The 23165-nt window shown below is 36.7% G+C and overlaps 4 protein-coding genes across 5 annotated transcripts in view; 1 reads left to right on the forward strand and 3 right to left on the reverse strand.

The window, feature by feature from the left end:
• Positions 1–1479: 1479 nt before the first annotated feature.
• On the reverse strand, positions 1480–5301 carry LOC145204576 (sperm-associated antigen 6). The gene is made up of 10 exons (XM_080077169.1): positions 5085–5301; positions 4729–4824; positions 4498–4664; positions 4151–4334; positions 3497–3702; positions 3102–3275; positions 2842–2994; positions 2346–2537; positions 2065–2181; positions 1480–1988 (listed from the first exon to the last, which is right to left on the reverse strand). The coding sequence occupies exons 1-10, from the start codon at positions 5107–5109 to the stop codon at positions 1776–1778; spliced, it is 1527 nt and encodes a 508-aa protein (XP_079933295.1). The 5' UTR covers positions 5110–5301; the 3' UTR covers positions 1480–1775.
• Positions 5302–5658: 357 nt separating this feature from the next.
• LOC145204579 (programmed cell death protein 5-like) lies at positions 5659–7792 on the forward strand. The gene is made up of 6 exons (XM_080077172.1): positions 5659–5912; positions 6591–6637; positions 6691–6752; positions 6905–6996; positions 7184–7252; positions 7328–7792. Exons 1-6 carry the CDS (start codon positions 5847–5849, stop codon positions 7370–7372), a joined length of 381 nt encoding a protein of 126 aa, XP_079933298.1. The 5' UTR covers positions 5659–5846; the 3' UTR covers positions 7373–7792.
• Positions 7793–7943: 151 nt separating this feature from the next.
• LOC145204577 (integrin alpha-1-like) lies at positions 7944–16166 on the reverse strand. 2 transcript variants are annotated; one of them, XM_080077170.1, is made up of 10 exons: positions 15984–16166; positions 13121–13197; positions 12332–12477; positions 11703–11814; positions 11166–11340; positions 10624–10696; positions 10368–10510; positions 9762–9867; positions 9291–9405; positions 7944–8845 (listed from the first exon to the last, which is right to left on the reverse strand). In XM_080077170.1, exons 1-10 carry the CDS (start codon positions 16142–16144, stop codon positions 8745–8747), a joined length of 1209 nt encoding a protein of 402 aa, XP_079933296.1. In that variant the 5' UTR covers positions 16145–16166; the 3' UTR covers positions 7944–8744. The 2 variants fall into 2 exon arrangements, with proteins under 2 accessions (XP_079933296.1, XP_079933297.1); XM_080077171.1 differs by lacking the exons at positions 13121–13197; positions 15984–16166 and adding an exon at positions 12969–13055.
• A 4468-nt stretch (positions 16167–20634) lies between these two features.
• LOC145203997 (mitogen-activated protein kinase kinase kinase 1-like) overlaps positions 20635–23165 on the reverse strand; it is a 30544-nt gene continuing 28013 nt past the window's right edge. Inside the window, exon 29 of the mRNA XM_080076390.1 lies at positions 20635–23165. Within this exon, the coding sequence (XP_079932516.1) occupies positions 23019–23165 (147 nt within the window). The 3' untranslated portion in view covers positions 20635–23018.

A 23165-nucleotide genomic window follows, 5' to 3' on the forward strand; every position in this document is an offset into this window, starting at 1 on the left:
GTTCTCAAACTCGGTTTTCGGGGTCGCATGCGGCTCCCAACTACTTATTTTGCGGCTCGCACCAGACCTCAGAAAACAACCAAACATTGCTATTTTTACTACCAAAGTAATAATCTTCAGTGATTTTCTCAAGGTTTCGTTTTTTGCGGCTCCCTACACACCTAAAAATTTACCTTTTGGCCTCGACAATAAAAAAGTTTGAGAACCACTGACCTAGACTGTTTAAGTGTGCGAACTATACCTTCGTTTACAGGGCTTATAAAGTCGTGAATGCGTGGTAAGGTTTTTGGTACTAGCTGTTTGTTTTAAACAGGCAGCAATTGGTGTATCGCAATGTAACTATTATAAACTTCCGGTATATCCTTCTGGACATGTATCATGAATATACTGGCTGAAATTTCGCATCTTCGCGCTATGGTTATTAGAAAAGCCTTCGACAAAGCTGTTATTGTTTCTCTCGGTGGATTTAATAAATAAAATGTTATGTGATGTAATAACCACCACACGATATTTTTTGTATTGCAACTTTTTTTCGTCGGTTTAAACTTGTGAACACCAAGATATATACTTTGTTAAGACCAAAATACCGAAAATTACCTCCGGTCAGACTGGACGAAATGAAAATATCAGTACCGGAACGAAATACAAAAATTGCCCAAAACGAATCACGGCATTTCGTTCCGTTATTAAACACTGCAAGTATGATACTGTGTCGAATTCCAAGCTTTTCCATGCAGCAGGACCCAAGTATATAGGCCGAGTTTGCCCTGTTGTGGGATTGCGACCTTTCGTCAGCTAGACCTAGAGTGTTCTTTATTTAAATGTTGCGTTTCATTTATTTAACCAGTTCAGAAAAAACGACCTTGTCCTGCTACCCCTCACAGTTTTGTTATAATCCCATTAATTTTCAATTTGGCACGTTCGTTCCAAAACCTACTTGGGTGGCTCAGTAAAATGGTCAAGACTGACGACTGACCAGTTTGTTTGGTCATTTTAGAACAAAACTAAATAGTTATCTGAAGTGTTGAGTGACTTAATTTGCAACGAAGTGTCCAATTCGGTGGGAAATTGTCCTTGAGCGCTTGGCAGCTATTTCCGACTTGCTGACAACGAGGTAAACAAGATTCCACAACTGCCAGCTGCGAGATTCTGACTTAGATCCTTGCAGTAGTTTCGGCATCCAGGACCAAGAATGTGAATGTCGATTCATAAATGATTTGCTTTTTTATCTGGGAGTTAATTTACAGTACGAGGTTAATTTTAATTAAAATTATCATGCGAAAATTAATCGCTTTTTGCGTTAAGTTATTTATTACCAAAATCCTGACGGAAGGTCATATAGTTCAGACATTTTTGTTAACTCTCAACGTTCTTAGTAGCGTTTATTTACCTTTTAACCGATGTTTAAAATACATTATGGTTATTGGTCATTGTTCTAGCTGCTTTCTACCTTTTCCTCAGCAAAAACGTCAACCAAACTCCAGAGGTTAAAATATATATTTGCTATGTACATCAGTTCACTAAAAACCTCGCCAAAACGCGGAGTACAAAATACAGTAAAGTTGTGTTAAACCATTCAATGTTACAAATAGGATTCCAAACAATTTAAATACATAACTAAAACTCAATAAAACACTGCTAAAAATCACCATTTTTGCATTCCAAGGGCATATAGATGCCCCATGCAAAATGAACAGTGTATTTCTTTACATAGCAAACAAAGAGGTGTATGAAAAGGACACAAAATGGGTTGGTATCTAAACAGTTACAACAGTTCAAGCAGTTGGTAGGAAGTTTTCTACTCTTTCAAGCAGGGCCTCTGAATACCCTGGACTGTAGTAGCGGACGATTTCCTCTGGGAAGCAATTGTTAATGGCGGTTATGTACTCGTGCAGGGCTGAACCAGGGTCTGCCTTGATTTCCTGAACTTTTTTCAAGCCACCACTTGTGACAAAAATGCGACGGGCCTTGCTGTCATGAGGAAGAACCTAAAAAAGATAAGCTCTTAGTTTGAAAAAATCTATTCCGGTAGGTCAGTATTAGATCTTATGTTTTGACTATTACCTTGCTGTATTGGCCGACCACGTGTTTGAGAACATTGGCTGGAGCATCATGTAGAAGAGGTTCCAATGCTGGGAGGTGAACACACTTTTGCAAGATGTTTTTCAGTGCCTTCTTGGACTGCAAAAAGAGTTATAATACAGAAGCAGAAAAGCTTACACTAAGTTGTTTAGTTTTGTTGGGAATTTCTTGAAACATAGATTTTGAAATTGGCTCGAGGTGAACCTTTTAGTGTGCTACATGTTTAGAGTGCTGACTTGCTATTGACTATCAAATGTGTTTACCTTGATTTGGAGATCTTCTGAACTGCTTGCCGCCAAGTAAAGTTGAAGGAGTCTTGGCAAAACATTAGCCACAGCAACTGCCTTCGCATGTTCAGGTGTGTGTCGGCCAATCTGGCCAAGAGACCAGGCCACTGCAGCTTTGATGTGATCCTCTGACTCTTCTGTAAGGGTGATTGCCAATTGGTTGACTCCCTGCACAGAACACAGGACTTCATAGAAACAGTTTGATTTGGTCAAAATATTTGTTATTTTGTGTAACTATATACTTCTTATCCTCAGAGGACACTTTATCTTCAAAGTTACAAAATTTACGAAAAACTTTATATTCAGTCCTAAGCAATGGCACAATCATTTAACAAGGCTTACATTATTTATGAAAAGGCACAAATTGTGAGCAGCACATGTCTGTTACAAATGCAGGGGCAAGATCATGCCCAAGCCCTTGTAGCAATACATTTTCTAGTGGAAGTTGTACAAGCTTTAAGTACAAACTTACTTTAGAGACAATCACAGCCATTGCCAGATTCTCAGAGTGGGCTGCAATGTAACCCAAAGTCATAACACCAGGAAGTCTGACGTTGCCCTTGGATTCACCAACATAGTCCACTATTGCAGCAACACCACCAGCATTTACAATCAACTGAGCCAGCTGCAACAAATATATCAAGGCCAAGTTAACAGTTTTTACTATTACACAATATGTCTGAGATTGGATAATTCATGTTGACTTTAGGTAAGTTGTTGTGTTTTGGTTACCTCAGGGGTGTGCTTTGCAATTTCTCTGACCAGGGTAGCAACATTTTTACGAACATATTCATCAGGGTCTCGCAGGCATGTAAGAACAGCTGGAAAGATTTCAGCCTCTACAACCATTTCAGCCAAGTCCACTGAGTGTTTTGAGATTTGACTCAATGCCGAAAAGACTTGCCTCTGTGTAAAAACAATGTTTAGGTTTTCAAGTTCCACAATCCTGCACTTGTTCTGGGCAAAAAGAAAAATTTAGCCAAGAATTATTAAGGACAAACTAAATTTGGATCATCATGATAGTTGGTGTAGAGTTTATCCATCAAACTTGCTTTATTTTGGGCCATTTTGTCACAAACTGTTTTTCATAAGATCCCTATTCACATTATATGACTGGGAAGCATAACCTTTAATTTTGCATCTGGATTGAGAATCATTTGGGCCAAATGGGCAATGGCACCAGCATCAACAACAGTTTGAGCCAGTTCTGGACTATGCTTGCAAACATCGCTTAAAGCAGATGCAGATATTCTCTTCAATGACAGTTCTGGTTCTTGTATGCAGAGTACAAGAAGGGGAACAGCACCGGCATCAACCACTGCTTGTGAGAGTTCTAAATAATAAAGCAATAATATGTTTACAAAAAAACTTTGGCAAACGATACACATTTCTGTGATAAGTGATAGGCATCATTATTATCTTGTTCAAATGAAAAATGGTAGATGACTTCAGACTTGTTAAAGTTTTCGGTCTGTTGTTATTCGTGACTGTTGTAACTCCTTCTTTTATGCTCTCCTATGGTCACTTGTAATGACACAAAATACAACACAAGTCTATGGTCACTCGCAATGACACAAAATACAACACATGATTTTATGGGATTTAAATGGAATTTTAACTTCAGTGCAATTTCTTCACCAAATGACCAAACTTTTCAGGGTCTGCTGACTGGCATAAATGTCGACAATGCAAAAAGTACCAGGTGGCATTATAACCACTTTTAATGAATACAAAATCTAAGATTGTGCTGAAAAATAAAATGAATATAATGACAATCTTACCAGCATTATGTCTCGCAATGTATCCAAGAGCCCATGCAGCAGATTCTTTGACACCAGGATCAAATTCCTCAAGACAAATCACCAGAGCATCCAAGGCACCACAGTCCACAACTGATTGGGCAAGTTGTGGGGAATGCTTTGCAACTGCACGGAGCACAAAAGCGGCAGCCTTCTTATAAAACCTCTGAAAAAAGAAATGTAAAAAATATTAGGATGTAAAATAAATACTTTTTTAGAGGTTTTTAAAGACATCTCACACAGCACAAGTGACTTCAATTTAATGCATTGACCATGAAGTGACTTGAACAACAGTGTTTTCAAACGCATTGAAAAAAGGTTCTACATACATTTTGTTCAGCCAGAGAGTAAACAAGTTGCGGTAGGATGTCACCCTTCACAACCGCTTCAGCAAGATCATCATTGTAGTTTGCTAAGCGACCTAAAGCTAGTGCTGCCGTCTGTTGGACTGTAGGCACAACATCTAGAAGCAGTGGCCTCAAAAGTGACATAACCCCTGAAAAGTATTGGTTTAGAAATGTTGGATTTTTTTTTTAATATTTGTAAATAAGATCAAATACCTGCATTTTGTAGAGTTTCAATGTTCTGGGGGCGGGTTGACAGTTCTGCAATTGTCTGCACAAATTGTGTGCGAGCTTTCTGGTATTGCTCGAACACTAAAAAGTAAAAACAAGTGCAATAAAAAGATTAGTAAACTATTTATTTATACCTGAAAAGAATACAATACAATGCCAATTTTAATACTATAAATTCTCTTTTGCAAATGAAATAACTTATTTAACTAACAACATTTATACTGCTAATTATATCGAACGCTGTTGCAATGTATTGAGATCAATTTTTTTTTTCGACGGGGATAGAACTTAGCTTAATTCAACAAAAAACGTGGCTGTTTTTTTCTCTCGTGTTAACTTACCTTGAAGAACCTGACGTTGACTCATTGTTTTTTAATAGTACCACAAAATACTAACAGAATTTTAGACTTAATCTTTACAAAAAGGTATCCAAAGCGACCAGACCAGTTTCTGAAAGCTACAACCAGATGGAATTCGTGCTCGTTGGGGCTTGACGAAAAACTACAACATGTTGCCAAGCAACAAGTTAAAGCGAACAATTTTGGAATTTAATACTTTGGCAGGGCATTTTTGTGTATTTACAATATTTTTGTTACTCAAGCCAGTTAAATTCCTTTTCTTGCACAAAGTTTAAGTACGTGAAGGATCTAAAATGCCTTTGTTATTGTGGCGAAAACACAAATTTAAGTAAATATTTTTTTAAATATTGCAGCCTTTTTTGTTTGTTCAAAAAATAGAAAAAAATTATTTAAATAGAGCTTGTTTGGGAAATTTTGAACTAAAAACAATAACAAAAGTATGATTGTTTTAAAATGTGATTTGGAAAATATAATGTTTAATACGATTTCTATTGACCAACAGAAAATCACGTTTGTTTGTAAAAATTGTACTTCGGTCTGTTGTTTTTCTCTGTTGTTAATGGAATATAAATGTTTTGTTGCAAGTTTCTAGGTATTGTGACTTTGAAGTTTATCTCAGCATTTACACAAATCATGTTTTTTGCACAGGAGCTGTCTTGCTAGTTGTACTGTTGTAAATGATCTTTCAAAATTATCAATAAAATAGTCTTTTTTATTATCCTAGTACACGAGTCCTAATAAAACATGGCTGATGATGGTTTAGCCGCCTTTAGAGCACAACGAATGAAGGAGCTTCAGTCGCAATATGGAGTAAGTTTGTTACCGTTTGTTTGCTCCTAGAAACGCTTTTCTGTGAAAACTGAAAACTGTGTGTGTTTCAAACTTGTTCTTGAAAATGCATATTCTAGTTATACTTCCTTGAATAAATTTTGTCTACCAAAATGCAAAAATTTTAAATCATGGTCACACAATTAAGCCTAATGATAACGCTACATTAAAAGATTAATAAACTGAATTCAAAATTGACCATGCATGTAATAAGAAATGCAGCCCAGTTAAAACAGTAACATTTGCTACTTTAATTTTTTTTAACAACCCTGTAAACATTTGAATTTATCTGTTTGTTCATAGTGATTATCCACATACTGTAAATGACACAAGTTTGATAATGCTTTTCTGTCAGCTTGTTGTTGTTGGGGTATGATACTTCCGATCCTTCTATATAAAACTACACGTGTTTTAAAAAGAATACTGAGTGAATTTAACCTGGCCCAAAATGTTTACAAATTTTGGATATTTGTTGTATATATAGAATCAATTTAGCAGGATTTATCACAGTGTAAATGTACGGAAATGTTCAGCAAATAGAAACAAATGTTGAAAGACATGCATGCGTAACTTTTATTGGAATATATCCTTGTTTTCTCTGGCTCTAATTTGTCAGCCTTGTTGTGTTGCCATATTTACAGTTTATCAATTTTGTTTAAGGGGGGAAATCCTGAGCAACAAAAGAAACAACAGGAGGCACAGCAAAAGTGAGTAGCTTGTCTCTTTTGCTGCATGTTGTTATTTTGGCCTTTCCTTTTAGGCAACAAGATATGATGAATGGAATGTTATCTCAAATTCTTGATCAAAATGCTAGAGCAAGATGTGAGTGACTTTTGCACAGACTAAGATTGAAAACAAATATATTTTTCTCCAGCTAATGCACTGAAGACTTTAGTTTGAAACTTTTTTATTTACATACTTATACACACTGTGTTTGAATTTTATTTTGTAGTTATATTGTAACTACTTTACAGTAAACAGCATAGCATTAGTTAAGCCAGACAAGGCCAAACAAGTGGAAGCAATGTTGGTGCAAATGGCCCAAAGAGGGCAAATCGGAGAAAAGGTTGGTAATAAGTCTTATACCTAAATCTAGATTTAATACCTGTATATATTTTTTTTACACATGTCACAGTTTTTAGGTCTTTAGTTTTGCCGACAAAGCTGTTTAACTCACCTTAAAAAATGATATACTGATGTTCATGTCAATGTATATTCATTTGCTTGTATTTACTGATTTTCCTGTGTAACAGATGTCTGAGCAACAACTCGTTGGATTACTTGAACAAGTAAGCGGTACAAAACCCAAAACCACAGTAAAGGTAATTATTTCTTCCATTCATAAAAAGTGTGATTATAACTTGTGATTGTGATTTACAACAAAAGTGTTTACACAGTTTGAAAGACGAAGAGTTATGGATTCTGATTCAGATTCGGATTGAAGCAATTTTGACTTTGTTTGTCATTTGTTTACACATTTGCTATTGTCAGTGTAAAGCAAATGAATGCAGTAGCAGAGCATGGATGTGGAGATATCAATATCAATGTATATGAGATTGAAATACAGTACTACATGTTAGGGCACCCACAATTTAAATTTGTTCAATTTATTGTCCCAACTTGGAATAGTATTTCCATGCCAGCGTTTAACACCATTTTGTGTCATATCAAATGTTCCATTGCTACCATTTCGTGTCACAATCTATTTTCTGTCATGTTTTTGTTGTTGCTTATCTTCTGCGAAGGAAACAGTGTGAACTATTTGTTTTAAGCATACTACTTCGGTTTCAAACAAAGTTTATTGCAGTTTGGTCACCGTGTACAAACGTTTACGGACAGATAAAAAAAACACCTTACAACAGTCTCTGTCTCCTTGTGTTTTTTTGGCTTAGAAATTTACATAACAACTCATGTTAATCAGCCTACCGTTACACTAAACTAATTTATGAGATTTTCTATGTTAAGTACTTATCTCACACTAATAAAACTCCAAATTATTGGTTTGGAAATCTGTTTGGTAAATCAATGTTTATTGCATAAATTTTCATTACAAATGTTTCCAGTAGTTTGATTGTCTCAGCCGCCTCTTCAGTGCTGTTCAGGGAAACGCTTCTTTAAGTCCTGAAAATATGACTTGGATAAGGTACTGACACTAAACTAATGAATTCGGACCAATTTTGGCAATAGAACTTTATGCACAATGCTGATTCGTTTCATCTTACCCAATGCGAGTGACACAACGCCTAGATGCGTTTAGCCTAAATCTGCCTTGTTAAGACCCGGTGGTATATTTTTATGTGCAGCTGGTGAACATACACACGTATTGAAATCGACAATCGCTGCTCTGAATAGTGTTTTAGGGCTGATCCCTTGTGTATATTCACCTTAGCTGATCAATGGTCGATCCCTACTACGCAGCAGACAACGGTGATTGTGATTCGACTACCGGCGGATTCACTCTGTAGCTAAGTTGGAAGGGCTACAGTCCCGGAAAGATTCCTGTCGTGGTTCCGAAACCCATCACAGGCTAGATTTATCCAGCCTTGCCTTATGTGAATGCTTAGAAGACGCCTTAATGGGTCTGGCGTACTATGATTTATGTTTTTATACATGCGAATTTTTTCCAAAAAACAAGCCCGACCCAAAACTAAAAATCTGGTGGTACTTACCAAATCTCAGCTCCTTGGTCCGGTCTTTTGTGCAGCATCTTGAATTCCACCTAAACCTTGGCTACCTAACGCGCCGGTGTACACAAACAACCTCACTCCAGCTATTCCACCACCACACAACCAAACATCACCACAACATGTTCAACTACATTCTACGAGTTACCCCTTTTTGACTGTAATGCAGCGATGAACCGTATTCCCCCATCTCTGTGTCGAAGGAACTGCTTCCAGCTGTCGTTACTCCGCCTGAATAAATACGAATATTTTAACACCTGTTGACAGCTTAACGGAGCCTCCAACCTCCCTTTAAAAATGGTTTCAAATATCAGTCTACTTGGTTTACTCAGTTGGTTTTACAGACGAGAATATAAGGTAGACTTCTTGCTCGTATATTTTCTGCAGCAATTAAAAATATTTAAACTTTTATTTTGGACCACAATGTATTTTTTAAGCACGTATTCCAATTAGGATTGCTAAATCACCTATCCCACATACATAGCTTTTTAAAATCTGTTATAATCGACCAAGGCTTGTTGGTACAAAACTGTTCAGGTTTGGGACCCGAACCTTGCGAAAAAAAACCTTTTTACGTATACTAAAACAAGGTATTGCGGTAATATGTTGACGTCATTCAGAGGTATTCGCGAGCCCCAAAACCCTAAATCGAATTATTATTTTATTTGTTTTTTACCTTCAAGTGAAAGCTTTCGGATTTGTGTTCGAAGTGTTCCTACCACACTATCCAGATCAGTAAAGTTGGAAACGTAAAAAACTCTTTCGTTTGTATTTGTGCCAGTCGCGATTGACTGAAAAAGAAAAACATTTCAGATTATTTCCATCGTGCTTTTTTCCTGAATGCAAAAGTTTATTAGCCTATCATTAAACGGGAGCACGGCCTTCTTCCATGATGCTCTAGTCCAGTGATTCTCAAACACGGCTCTCAGGGACGCATGCGGCTCCCAACTACTTATCTTGCGGCTTGCACCAGACATCAGAAAACCACCAAAGATAGCTATTTTAGCTTTCAAGGTGATTTTCCGAGGTCTGTTTTTTGCGGCTCCTTACACACTTCAAAAACTATAATTTGGTCCCGACAATAAAAAAGTTTGAGAACCACTGCTTCTAGTTCAAATTAGTCAGCAGTGCTGCGTCAAAAAATTACCTTTAGTTCGTTGACATCAGCGTCTCCCACTCCAATAGCAAATGTTGTAATTCCCAGTGATCTTACGTAATTTGTTGTGTCTTTTAAGTACTTACTGTCCGTTGATCTAAACATTACATAATTTGTTTGAGCCACAACCCTTAACATAAAACACACTATAGCACCAAAATTATTTGAGTCCTAAATAATTCGTGCGTTGTAGCCTTTACACAGCCCATTAGGGACATATACGCATTCCGGTTCATAAGCTATTTCTAAACACGAAATTAATCCCTGTACTTTTTGTAGTTTTACAATAACAATGCGTTTCTCTTTTAATAAACATACGTCGACTGATTTAGTGTTTTCACTTTAGTTTTTACAAAGTCGTTTTACAAACACTTTGAAAAATGACGTGGAAAAAAACAATAACTAAACAATGAACCTTGTACCCCTTTATTTCGGGTTTGACTAAAAGCCTGACTGCCTGACTGGGTTTACTGGCCTGACTTCGGCGGCAGTGATTCGAATAATTAAACCTGTTTTAAATTAGGTGACTTATCATCGCCACTTAGTTGGCCTTAAGTATTATGATAGTCATTTCCCAGTCTTGTGGACTTCACTTACGCTCCATCTGTTAATAGAACGAGCACTTTAGCCACTGAAGGATCGTTAAAGCGGCTTGACAACATAAAATTCTTCACTGTAATGTTTAATGCGTGTGAAGTATCAGTTGACGATTGAAACCAACGCATGCGGTCCACCCTGTCCTGCACAATAAAAGTAAATTTTAAAAATCCATTATCATTTTCCGTAGATTGCAAAGGCGCTTAGTTTTTTGTTCATAACTCAAACAGTGTATTTGCTATGCTGACATACTTACATTGAAACAAGTGTGATCACGACATTGTCCCAACTTGACATACGCTCTGATTGCACTCTGTCTCAAATCGTCCCTGATTGAAATAGATAGATTTAGCGACACAAAGGCATGCTGAAAGTTGTTACTGCTATACGCAACATAAAATCCCTGCCAAGGTGGCCGAGTGGTTAGTTAGTGCAACTGTTTTAGGCTATGTTTACAAGGTTGTGGCCTGGGTTCTAAACTTGTTTCTACCGCTTGTGTTTTACAAAGCAAACTGAATTGATAGGCTATTTTTAACCCAATAGGTTGAACTAAGTTTAAGTTTTTAAATTGAGGTTAACCTTAGTCGAAAAGGGACTTATTGTCGGCATAACATATTCACATGTTAACCGCCTCAGTGGATAAAAGATAAACAAACAAACAAATGAACTGTGTAATATTCCTTTGCTGACAACATACGGTTCTAAATCAGCGGAGATGTTACTCAAAATATGAGAATTAACGTACATGCATTTTATTAGTTATATGCATTTTAAACACACAGAAGTACTTCAACTTACTGAGAAGGATAGTATTTCGAATACTCTATCACTCCAATCTGGGTATTGCCAGTAAATAGGTCAAAGTTTGAGACGACGTCTTTCGTCCAAGCTTTGATGACATTAAAATTCTCCTGTCCTAATGAGTGAGAGCCGTCGAGAAGAAAAAACATGTCCATGTTGAGAACAGAGCACCCTGTAAGACATTTTTTGATTGAGTTCAAGCTGTCATTATTTATAAGCTGAGAAAAATTCATTTTGGTGTCAGAATTTAAGATGGTAATTGCTCAGCTGACCTTTTGAAACACCGCCTGCCAAAACCATTACCGTATTTTAAATAGCAAAACGTGCACCCAAGTGCTGAAGTAATTTGTTACAAGTTTAATGTATTGGATGCTTTAGTTTTTAAAATTAACATGTCTCTTAAAATGAATGTAATTTGTGGCATGGTGTCTGGCTGCTTAAACAAAAAATATTCTGGGAATTTGAGGCCCCTCGAAGTAACAGCAAACCAGCAAACGATAAATTAATTTGACCCTATAGCAATTTGGTTCTTACTTGTGTTAGCAGTTTTTTGGTCTGTAACCCAACGTCCATTTGCCCGGTTGTAGCAATAACCTGGTAGGTAGTTGACCTTCGAGCAGGCCTGAACTTTTGCTGGTGAGCAGGCCTATAAAATACCATCAATAGAAAATATGGTTTACATGCCCAAATTGTAAGCTAGTCACAAAGCCATTTTGTCGGACAAAAATATGCGTTTAGGGATTAAAATTGCTCTTATTTTCACAGAAACAGCATATGCATGACGTATACTTCGAGAAAAACTAATTTTAGACACCAACGGCATGGTAGTGCAACATTTATCGCGCAATATTTTTCTTACGCCAACAAATTAGGCTGTTGTATCCGTCAACGGATTAAAGCACATTGCATCAGCAGTTACTCGATCGTAAAGAAAAGTTCAGTTTTAGCCTATTTGTTGGAATGTAACTAGGCCTATATTTAGAACGATCGCTGTTCATGCGAATAAATAATTGAGAATGGAAAATCTTTTCCAAGTAAGTGAATTAGCCAATACATGAAATATATACATACTCCAGGCACGACACAAGATCAAATATATGTTTAGAAAATAATTTGAGAAAAAATAAAGTATGAAAGTAACCACAGTGTTTGAGATTACAAACCGTCAGTGCTCCAGTTGGACCTTGAGCAACAGATAAACCAAAAGAATCTCCAGGCGTAGAATTCGGATCGCTTATGGAAGAGCAAGTACTTCCAGAGGTTGCTTGACCAAAAACCGGTTTGCCACAACTGAAAATGCCACCTTTCGCTACAAGAGAAAACATAAATGCAACATCTTAAGAGCACAAAAGTGTGTTGTGTGTGGAAGTCGTTGTTAGCCAATCTAATGTGATTCCTAATTCACAAAAGGTCTGATCAGTCAATTATTTAATAATGAGGGAATTTTTAAAAAAGGCGTCGGTCGTTTTGAATAATAGGGCTTAATATACATTGCATTAAAGTAACATATACTTTCAAACACATACTTTTAGTATTGTAAACGTTTTTGTATTACATGTGGGTATAGCACAGTCACATCGCACTGATGTGGTGTTTCAGCCTTGCTGTTGTCTGCCTTACGGCTGTTTAAGGATTGGCGTGCAGTGATGCACTGGCAAATTTAATGTCAACTTGTTTCTTTAGACACTATGGCGCGATTGCGTACTTGTGACGTATATACTACATAACGTCATGTCAGACTTTGCGCAGGAGTCACGATTACCAAGAATCTCACGGTTAAGTCTTAATTTATTTACCCACCTAAGCTGATTAACATGCAAATGGGTATTTTATCAGTATGAGGGTTTGGCAGTTACTAATACGTGGTACTGGTGTCAAACTTTTATTTGCGAATTGGTCAGATTTGGACCAATCAAACTGTGTCATTTTTGGCGCAATTTAAATTCAAATACCTGGTGTGCTGCTGTTTGCTAGGCCTTGTTGTTGTAAATTGGCCGCATCAATCACCTTAGGAGCACCGATGATCAACCTAAAAAACATTAGGTAAAATTGTGTTTGAATTGACATCAATGCTTCGAATATAACTTCATGTTTTAATTTTTTTTTTTTAAATTAATTAATTTTTACATTGCCCACGTTAAAAAAACGTGAGCCGAATATGCATGAATTGGGCTTTATATGGTGTTTGTGCATTCAAATGCGTTCAAAAATAGTCATTTGCTTGGAAGTCAAGCGATTAACATGTTTAATCAGCATGCCTATAGCGGTAAAAGAGTGTTTGTCTTGGCAAACTGTTCATTTAAAAAATGATTAATGCACAAAAAGAGTCTCGATCAATTACAATTTCTTTTTTTGCTTGCCTGTTTAACAATTTAGGCGTTGTATAAGCAGAAAAGTCTCTACTTAAATTATGTGACAAAACACGTTACCTCGCATACGAGCAAGGTAGTTTACTCTAAGGATAGGCTATATATTTGAACTTTTAATGCAGGGCTGTTCGCAAATCCGTTTGCCTAAAATGCGCATTATAGCCTGTGGCAAACATGCCAATGCAAGACCAGTTTAAACTTGGCAAGCTCGGTTGGCTTATGCTTTTAATGGTGCTGTCCAAGCATGCAATTGGATAATTGGAAAATCATGAAATGCCATCGTAATTAGGGTATTTTCTGTGCTGCAAAGCTCCCAAACACGGTGATCAATGCGAAACGATCAAAGCTTAAACATGATGTAACTGTTCTAACATCTGTATCTTTTTGAAAACTATTTGGATGCCAATGTGATTGTGATCGGAAGGTAGTACGTTCGAAACTTGCCGTAATATTTTGTGATTTCCTGAGTAAGAAACTTAAGCGGCATTGCTCTGGTTACCAAACGCAAATGCAAAACAATGCCACAGAAAATGATCCGTCAAGAATAAAATTATCATTAAAATTGACTGATAAAACAGCCATGGCAGAAACGTCTGCACTACAAAAAATATATTCTTGACATACAAGCCCACTATAGCTGTTACATTTTTAATCAAATTGATTTTATAGTTAATTTTAAAGAAGTGGGTGTACTCTATTTTAAACAATGATTACATCATGAAACTAAATCCGTTGGACTATAAAGAAGTAGGCCAAGCGTTCAGCACGTGTTTCAAATGCCGTGGAATTAGTAAGACAGCTTGCGCTATTACACTGTGTGGACGTTTGACGCAATATTATCGTGACTTCCTTAGCAACAGAAAACGTCAATAACATTACAAACAGAAAACGTCAGTAACATTAACTTGTAGCGGCTTGGATTTTTAATTTAGCCTCTCTTGGTGTTTGAATCTAATTCTAAGCGAAACAAATCATCTAAACCAGTGGTTCCAAACCTTTTTCGAAGAATTCCCCCGTTAACAATTCAAAATACTTGCATTCCTCCCTAATATACTACATAGTAGTGCTAAACCATACAAAGATCATTTAAAATTGGGTCTTATATCTTCACAGGTCATATTTCCAGAGCTTAAGTGTCTATTTACAAACCAAGTGTAGCCTAAACGTCAAAGTAAATCCCCTCCCCCCTCTCAAGTTTTATAATTCCTTCCCGGTTTGGAACCATTGTTTTCAACTATTTATTCTTCTTTAAACAAGTGTACAATTAAATATAACAAGCCAAAAGCATATTTTAGTTTAAACGAAAATGCAGAAAAAACAAACATTAACAAACCAAAATTAGAAAAGACAAGATTGCAACAGCTATAGGCTATTTCATTGACGTTTAAATTCGCGAAGTTTTTTTTCTCCAAAATTGTCATAGTGACGTAACAATACAAATGAGATGACATGTCTGACGTATGAACATAATTGATGTGTGCAACAGGATGTTTAGCTTTGTTCGTGTATTTGTATTTCGTCATATGTTTAAGCTGTGAGCGATTCATATGGATTTTGTTCGTATAAGGGCAAGGCCATATGTTTTGTGCGTGCATTAGGCTTTATACTTCGATGCAAATAATGAAAGTTTTTAATTTTTTCCCGTTTTATGGTTTTGGTCACTCACATCAGTTACATCAGTCAGCTGGTTTACAATGTATTTTATTCTTTGGAGGAAATTTCAAATATTTCTTATTATCACATAGTTTTCAACAAACATTTCTTATAATTGTTGACCACAATACTCGTTTGGTAACCTCTTTGGTTGTCAACTGGTTGAAATGTAATGATACTCATCAAATTAGCATTTAAAATATACTTGGCGAACATGACAATTTTTTTGGAATAAAACATATACAAGCAATGCCGGGGTCTAATTTCTTGACATTTAGCCTAAACATAATTTACATTCCGCGTGGATGTTAGATAATTGTGACATTGCGGACCCGATCTACCAGTTGGCACGCTTCCAGGAAAAATTATAACGACACGGAAGTAGAGATATGTGCATTTATTTCCTCTTTGATAAACAGCTGTAGTAAAACCATTGAAACTGACAATAGTAAACCACTAGTTTGTAAACGAACTGCTAGAGGGTGGAAGTAGGTTAGAAATTTAAACTTTTATTATATTGAAGATCTAAAAGGAGCTAGGATTTGAAAGGCGATTGCACTTACAACTACGTTTAATCAACCACGAATGCAGCCGTATTTTGGTAAACAGCTGCGTTTAAAAGTAACATATATCCATATTGTGAGATATTCTTAATTTATGAAACTGATTATTATTCATCTGACTGACAACTCGACTCTTAATCAATTTTTCACTTTACCAAATAGAGTTTTATATGTATAAACGTTTGTAATTGGCCTACTCCTAATTTATCAAATATCTGTAAATTACTTACTTTGTCTTGTCAAGAATTAACTTGTATCCAAAATATCCGGGCACTGCACCCTGTTGGTAGGGTGAAGGCGGGGTAACATGGGTGTTTTGACTTGGGGCTACGTTAAAAGCTTTTCCGCTATGTAATGATAAAAATAAAAGACCAGCTACAAACTGATGCATGGCTGAATTGCAAAACAGCTCTGAAACTGGTAAGAGAGGCACAATGTTTAATAATTGTTGGAACAGCTCTGTAACAGACGGTTGTATGCTATTGGATTCCAATTGAAGTTACTAAACCCTGTTTAACAGCTGGTCTTACTTTTGTTTGTTATCAATCTTCAAATAAGATACACTGAGATACAATACACATGTAAAATTCGCATTTTTTGCGTAAAATATCATCATAGATTAATCGTCAACTTTCATCTAGGCAGGCTATGAACTTGTGTCCTGTCCAACTCAAAACCTTTACAAATTTATGAACACTCCAATTTCTATTTGGCCAACGTTACCACACAAGGGTTCCGCCGCAAAAAAAAAACATGTTCGTAAAGCCAATTTCCAAAACAAGCAACAACTATACTCATTTTTACACCATTTACGACTATACACGGTCCGTCTGCACACTAACATGATCCGTGTGGCCACACAGTCTAGACTTTCGACACTGCCATGTCAGGCAACCCCCCTACAAACTATTATAAGCCTAATTTTCGAGCGCCAATTATTTGTAGCCTTTGTCATGCGTCGTCGTCACGACTCAAACGTTATTTTGAGGCAAAACGTTAATTGACGCTCAAGCCGTTACCATGCGTTGGCAAATTAGCACGACAGCAATAATCCCTCGATGCATCAGTTACGAAAGCATGAAGCTAAATCGTGCCGTGTCGTTTTTTGGAACTGAGTTTTAATTTCAAACTTCTTAAACCTTCACATACACGTAACATTGTCCCAGTAAAATTGAAACTGGTTAAATTTGTGACAGGCGTGATCGAGATTGGACTAATACTTCGAGAAACTTAATTACTAATGCCAACGCTCAAGCAACACTTCATTGACCGGTTTTCGAAACGAAAGAATTTAGAACTTAACAAAAAAAAATCTTTAGATAAAAAATGACTATTTTAAACAAAGCTTGTGCGGAGTTTATTGCACTTGGTGAAATTTTTTTACATTCTTACATTCTTAAAGAAAGGTCATGGCTAATAGCGCCATATAATAGTATTTTCCTGCTTTTGCATAAGCACAGACGGCCAGCAAGTTATGAGCTAGCAAAAAAGCTTCTTTATTTTGCACCACACAAAGAGTATATTTATCCACTTTTGTTTTAAACAAAGGCAGATCGTAAGTGCAAACAATAAACCATATGTACGGAACGATTATAGAATTTTTTTGAATAACAGACGAAAATTATACAAAAAAGAATGATCTTAAATGTTTGATGCTTTGCTTTTATACTGAAATATTTGTAAGTTTTAAACTCTTCGTCCACAACTTTTTGCCAGCTTCAACATCTGAAGCGTAACTAGGCAACGCCAATGGAGCTAAATTCTCGAAAAATTCACCACTCAAGTTTGTGATATCTTCATCTAGGGCACAATACATGATCGTTTGAGCTCCAAGAAACGGTGTTCTGTTGATAAAATAAACACCCAAGTAAAACCAACAAATGTAAATAGATACTTTTAGAATGAATTTACTGACCTTATAATGGTTGATGTGACTAGATTGATAAGCGCTAGTAAAAGCGTATTATTTGCATTCCTACTTATTTCCGTCTTTGTCATCCCTAAAATTTTTAATTACAACCAATGAATGCAGTAAACTTGGAGCAGGTCGAATAGAATAAACAAGAATTCGTAATCGTAAAAAACCTCAATATAGACAAATAGTATGTGAAATAGTCGATTAAATTAGGGAATAAAGTTAAAAGGGAAATGGATTTTAGTGGGTGTTTCTGGTGAATCTATACACGTGCCCCCCCGGAACACAGCTCTTGCCCCCCCCCCCCCCCATGGGGGAGCCATGGACCCTGGTTGAGAACCACTGGTCTAGTGGTTATCGTCACAAGGTTCTGGCTGTAAACCTCTATAACGTATCCTCTTTTTCCCAAAGCAAGAAACTAGAGTGACGTTGTCCTAACCTCATTAAAATGTATTGATCTAATTGAAAGTTATAACCCAAGTTATACAAAAAATGGTCCTACACGGATCTGCACATCGATAACACATGAGGTCGTAGTTCCACTTGTTAGGGTCAAAAAACAAACATGCTCAAAACGATAAACCGAACGCGAGGCGTATTTTCTTGGAAATGTTTGAAACGCTGTGTTGAAGGTCAGTTGCCGGAAAACGTATGTTCAGTTATGGTTAGCGGAGGCCTTTGATTCCCAAACTGTGGCACGCGAAGGTCTTTCAGGTAGCACCCGAGCTTACTTTCGTTGACAGGAGATAAATAAAAAAAAGATGTTTTAAATGCCTTTCGATATCAGATTTGCCTTGCTACAGAGCATTTGTTTATAAAGCCAGTGGTGGGATTCAGCCGGTTCGCACCGGTTCTATAGAACCGTCTCACGAATTTTGTGAGCGAACCGGTTAGCATTACTGGTTACTGCCAATGGGCTTTTGTAACAGAACCGGCTGAAAAATATGACTTTTGTGACAGAACCGGCCGACAAAAAACTTGAATCCCACCACTGCATTAAGCTTGTTGTAAATTGTAAATTTATTTTGAAGGAGGGTTTGGTGCAATACGGGTTGATTTGGTCACGATAAAAAAAGTTTGATCTAAAATGCCTAACTGCATAACACACCTGGACGAACGCTATAGGCAGTGATTCCGGAATCAGAATACCTCCGATGTAATTCTGACGAGAAGTAAATGTTGGCCAACTTTGTGTAAGCGTAAGCTTTGAAATCACCAACTAAACCGGTCGAGTCCTCCTGTATGGCATCATAGTCAAAAGAAGATATCATTCTGCAAGCATAAATATTAAAAGCAGAGTTCAGATCATAGTTGTAAGTCTGGCCGGGTTCGGGCTTAGGTTTCTTCGACTTTACACTCTGTGTCAGTATTTTTTCGAATAAATTTAACTAGCTAAGTAGCTAGTTGCTGGACCTGACCTAATGTCAAACAGCCCTAAATCGCCTTTTGTTTGTTGTCTTGGTCTTTCCTGGGGCTTTAATGTATAGGCCTGTCAATCAAACTTTCGGGCATAAACGGGCTTCTCAAAAACGATTCATGTTCGGGCCGGGTTTCGGGCTTGCACTTTCGGGTTCGGGCCGGGCTCGGGCTCCAATTTCAGGCCCGTTTACAACCCTTGTTCAGGTAGCTTCAGGTAACAGAATAACAATGCTTGAGTTATTTTTTCGTGGCGAAACAAACATGGGGACACAATGCAACAAAAGGTCACCGTGCCGAAAATAAGCCAAGCTTTCAAACGTTTTTGGACGATCAAGGTTAAGAGAGATGCAGCTGCATAGTAATTAAGTTGCAAGGCGTTATGGGCCGATCAGGATTCAAAACACAGCAAGTTTGGTGCACGGCGGTGACATGACTTGGCACCTGACAGGCAAGTACTTTTCGAAAATCAACGATATGACTAAAACGCTACTGTTAAGGCATACTCAAAAACAAGTCCGCGTTAACTTTTATTTGCTGGTGCGTCGCAAGTCCACAAAACTTTTCCAGGGGCGTCGCAACAAAAAAAGCTTGAGAACCACTGGCCTAAGGTTTTTTTCGAAAATCGGGTCAAAATTTTCGATTTTGAAAACCGGTTTGAACCGGTTTGGAGGTTCGCTAGGAGGCAGAAACCGGTCCTAACCGGTTTGAAACTGCAATATTCCTGCGAAAACCCACCGAAAACGGATTTTTTCCGATTTTTTGGCCCGCAAAAATCGAAAAAACGGAAAGGCTATAGCCTTAGGGTTTTTTCGAAAATCGGGTCGAAATTTTCGATTTTGAAAACCGGTATTTTCGATTTTGAAAACCGGTTTATATCCGATTTACAAAATCTTGCCAGTGACTTCAGTTTAGCATTGTAACACACAGGGCAGTTAAAGTTAGAACTGATTTGTACTATGTACTTCTATGATTGTGGTTTTGGGCTTTTTGAAATTAAAACCGAGAAATAAGTTAAAGCCTAATTTTAAGGGGTTTTCTGTACAGCAAAATCTGTTAGAGACGTTTGATAGTAAATGTGTAATGATGACATTCCAGTAGTAAAACTATGTGTGTTTGTAAAGGGGTCGCGTTGGTTCATAAAACCTCTAAAAGGGGTCGCAGAGTAAAAAAATGACTTAATGGATTAGTGACGAATAATTAATTTATAGGTATAATTCACTTAGTCGAATAATTAATTGAATGAAATAATTTACTTAAACGCATATTTCACTTAATCGCATAATTTAATTAATCGAATAACTGATCTAAACGCATGATTTACTTCAGCAGATAATTCATTTAAACAGATATTTCACTTAGTCGGATATTTAACGTAATCGAATAATTCACATAAACAGACAATTCACTTTATCGCTTATTTCACTTAAACGGATATTTTACTTAATCGAATAATTCACTTAATCAGACATTTCCTAATCAAATAATTCACTTATACGCATAATTCATTTAATTGGATAATTAAGTAACTGATCATAGAAAAACAGATCTTTTGTGTAACCATTGTATTTGCGGATTTACAGACGGAATAAAAAAAATCCACATAATACAGGCAAAAAACAAACAAAGGAGGGCAGGTCAGACTTTTTAACAATTGATACAAACACGATTTAACCATCTGATACATGACACTTTAAACATATCACACTTCATTCGGACAACAGCGTCAACTTTATACTTGGTCCAACATCAACAAAGGCCAAACCACCCTGCTCGTTATACTAAGCAATAAGGACATTCAACATTAAACATGCATCACAAACCTTCGGTACAACTCTTTCTCATACATTTTTCCGGACAGAAAAGCCGAATCTGAGTCACATAAAAACAAATGTATAGGGAAATATGGGCGGGGCAGAGGTGTGGCAATGAAATAACCAAATAAAAAATTGGGGTAAAAACCGACAAAATGGGTGATATAGTTTGGTACGTTTGCTTTGGGAAAGCAGTTGTTAGATTAGACAGACAAAGATACACAGTTCTGTGAATTTTACAAAGGGGACAGTGTTCAGGGTTTGGTAGTGGGTCACAAAAAGGATAAAACCATCAACCATAGACAGGAATGGCGAAGTGATTGCAAGGAAAAGAAAAAAAGTTCACAAAATTCAATTGATAAACAAAAAGGTGTTTACTTTTTCAATTGACAACATTTCGTATTTTCAGAAAAAAAAACACCTAAGTTTTATTTTGAATATTGTTAGAAAAAACTGGAATGTAACGCTACCTATAACATAACCCCAGTTATTAAATATGTTACTACAATACCATTTTAATCACTTGAACATAGAATTAAGTAACACAGTTTGGCATGTAGTTCACATTACCTGCGGAAATATACATAGTGGGTGGTTTTGTGGGGAAAACATAGTACACAGTGAGCGGAGGATTTTATAATAGCACCTGCCGTTGTTAATACATTAGGTTGGGAATAGTAAAACGGAATGTAGAACTTTTTTGGCGGCAAAATAAAAGTAATGTAGATGTGGAAAAAAGTTATTTGCTCACAAGGGTGTCAAAGCAGTACTTTGGTACATGTATAAAGGGTTGATTAGAAAATTTTGGGTTTGGAATAGTATGATAAAAGTAGCTTAGATGTAGATGGTATGTAAAGAGAATGTAACAACCATGAAGGCATAATGGCCTTCGAATTCATATATTTTGGTCGAAAGAACAAAATAAAATACAATCAAAAATCCGATATAAAACAGAAGATCATATTTGGACTTATTATTACATATGATTGGTTAGATCTGATTTTTGGGAAAAAAATTGGTGCAATACCAAAAAAATGATAACGATTGTTAAATGATATAGTAAATATAAAACGAGTGTAAAACAAATTAAGGAGAAAAATGATGCAGCTACACGTTAAGCAACAAACAAGACAAATGTAGCGTTCGCAGCAAAGCATTTAAGCAACATGAAGTCAACTTTGTCACCAAGCTTCTCGGAATAAAGAAACGCAAAGCAGAAAAAATTCACTTGAAAATGCATTAGGCAGACACGGAACTTATAATTGATATATTGTGTGTAATTTTTATTTGCAAAATGTATAATGTCGACTACGGGCAGAAAAAATTGGCATCACTTGGGATTTTTTGGCTAAAAATTCCAGCAGATTTTTTAATACATTTCTTTGTGCATTAGTTGTATAGGAATAAATTTTAATGTTTGATAAACAACTCAAAATTGGTTGGTAAGAAAGATTTTATGTTCGTTATGCTTTATTGTGGTGTGTCATGCTTTTTCACCTAAATATGACAAAATGCTTTGTAAAGTTAAAATTACACTTAGCCATTAAGCATACACAATGTCCAACTAACCAACGGCCATGTGTACAGAACAATATTTTTCTTTGAACAAACTTAGCAGACCGGCAGGTATGTTGCACAACACACTAGATGAGAAAAGTATATGAAACATTGAAATGCCTAAAAACATTCATTTGAGGGTAACGTGTATATGAATCGGCTGCGAGCTAATATGAATGAGAGAGTAGCAGAGCAGGATAAAGCGCAATGAAAAAACAAGAAAAAACATGGCAATGAAGATGGGGGTAAAAAATACTACGAATGGTAAAAGGTAAAATTATGGATAAAAAAGTGTGGGTTTGTGATATAGTCATGCTGTGTCAAGCTGAAAAATAGTTCAGAATTTAAAAAGGGATCATTTCTTTAAGTTTCCTGCAGAAAACACCATCACAGGTAGTTTGTTCACAAAATTGAAGCTGATATTCTTGTGGTTCAGGTTTTAGTCGGCCGGCCAACATTTTAGAACCAAGGGCCTTCATAGTCTAATATACGTAATTTTCCTCACAGGCCATATACAGTTTCAATACAGTCGACTGAAAAGTGTGCTGTATTCGTGGCTTTTGTTACCAACGAATAAACACCGGGTGTTTAACAAGCTCCGAAGCCGTTGGACGGTCACGTGGTGTGGTTTGTAAGCATCTGCGGCACAGGTCACGCATCGCTGGCGATAGAACATCGGGTATCGGTGGAACCGTGGGAGAACTGGCGAT

Source organism: Phallusia mammillata, chromosome 8 (genome assembly GCF_965637545.1).
Source record: "Phallusia mammillata chromosome 8, kaPhaMamm4.hap1.1, whole genome shotgun sequence".
Lineage (NCBI taxonomy): Eukaryota > Metazoa > Chordata > Ascidiacea > Phlebobranchia > Ascidiidae > Phallusia > Phallusia mammillata.

Bases quoted from the DNA above. Each gene is read 5' to 3' on its own strand.
- LOC145204576 (XM_080077169.1), bottom strand. From the start codon at position 5,109: ATGAGTCAACGTCAGGTTCTTCAAG. The intron at 4,825-5,084 runs GTAAGTTAACAC...TTTACTTTTTAG, and splicing joins TCAACGTCAGGTTCTTCAAG to TGTTCGAGCAATACCAGAAA. The intron at 2,182-2,345 runs GTAAACACATTT...CTCTTTTTGCAG, and splicing joins CAGAAGATCTCCAAATCAAG to TCCAAGAAGGCACTGAAAAA.
- LOC145204579 (XM_080077172.1), top strand. From the start codon at position 5,847: ATGGCTGATGATGGTTTAGCCGCCTTTAGAGCACAACGAATGAAGGAG. The intron at 5,913-6,590 runs GTAAGTTTGTTA...ATTTTGTTTAAG, and splicing joins AGCTTCAGTCGCAATATGGA to GGGGGAAATCCTGAGCAACA. The intron at 7,253-7,327 runs GTAATTATTTCT...GTGTTTACACAG, and splicing joins AACCCAAAACCACAGTAAAG to TTTGAAAGACGAAGAGTTAT.
- LOC145204577 (XM_080077170.1), bottom strand. From the start codon at position 16,144: ATGCATCAGTTTGTAGCTGGTCTTTTATTTTTATCATTACATAGCGGA. The intron at 11,815-12,331 runs GTTTGTAATCTC...GGTATTTTATAG, and splicing joins GTCCAACTGGAGCACTGACG to GCCTGCTCACCAGCAAAAGT. The intron at 10,697-11,165 runs GTAAGTTGAAGT...TATTTCAATCAG, and splicing joins TCGAAATACTATCCTTCTCA to GGACGATTTGAGACAGAGTG.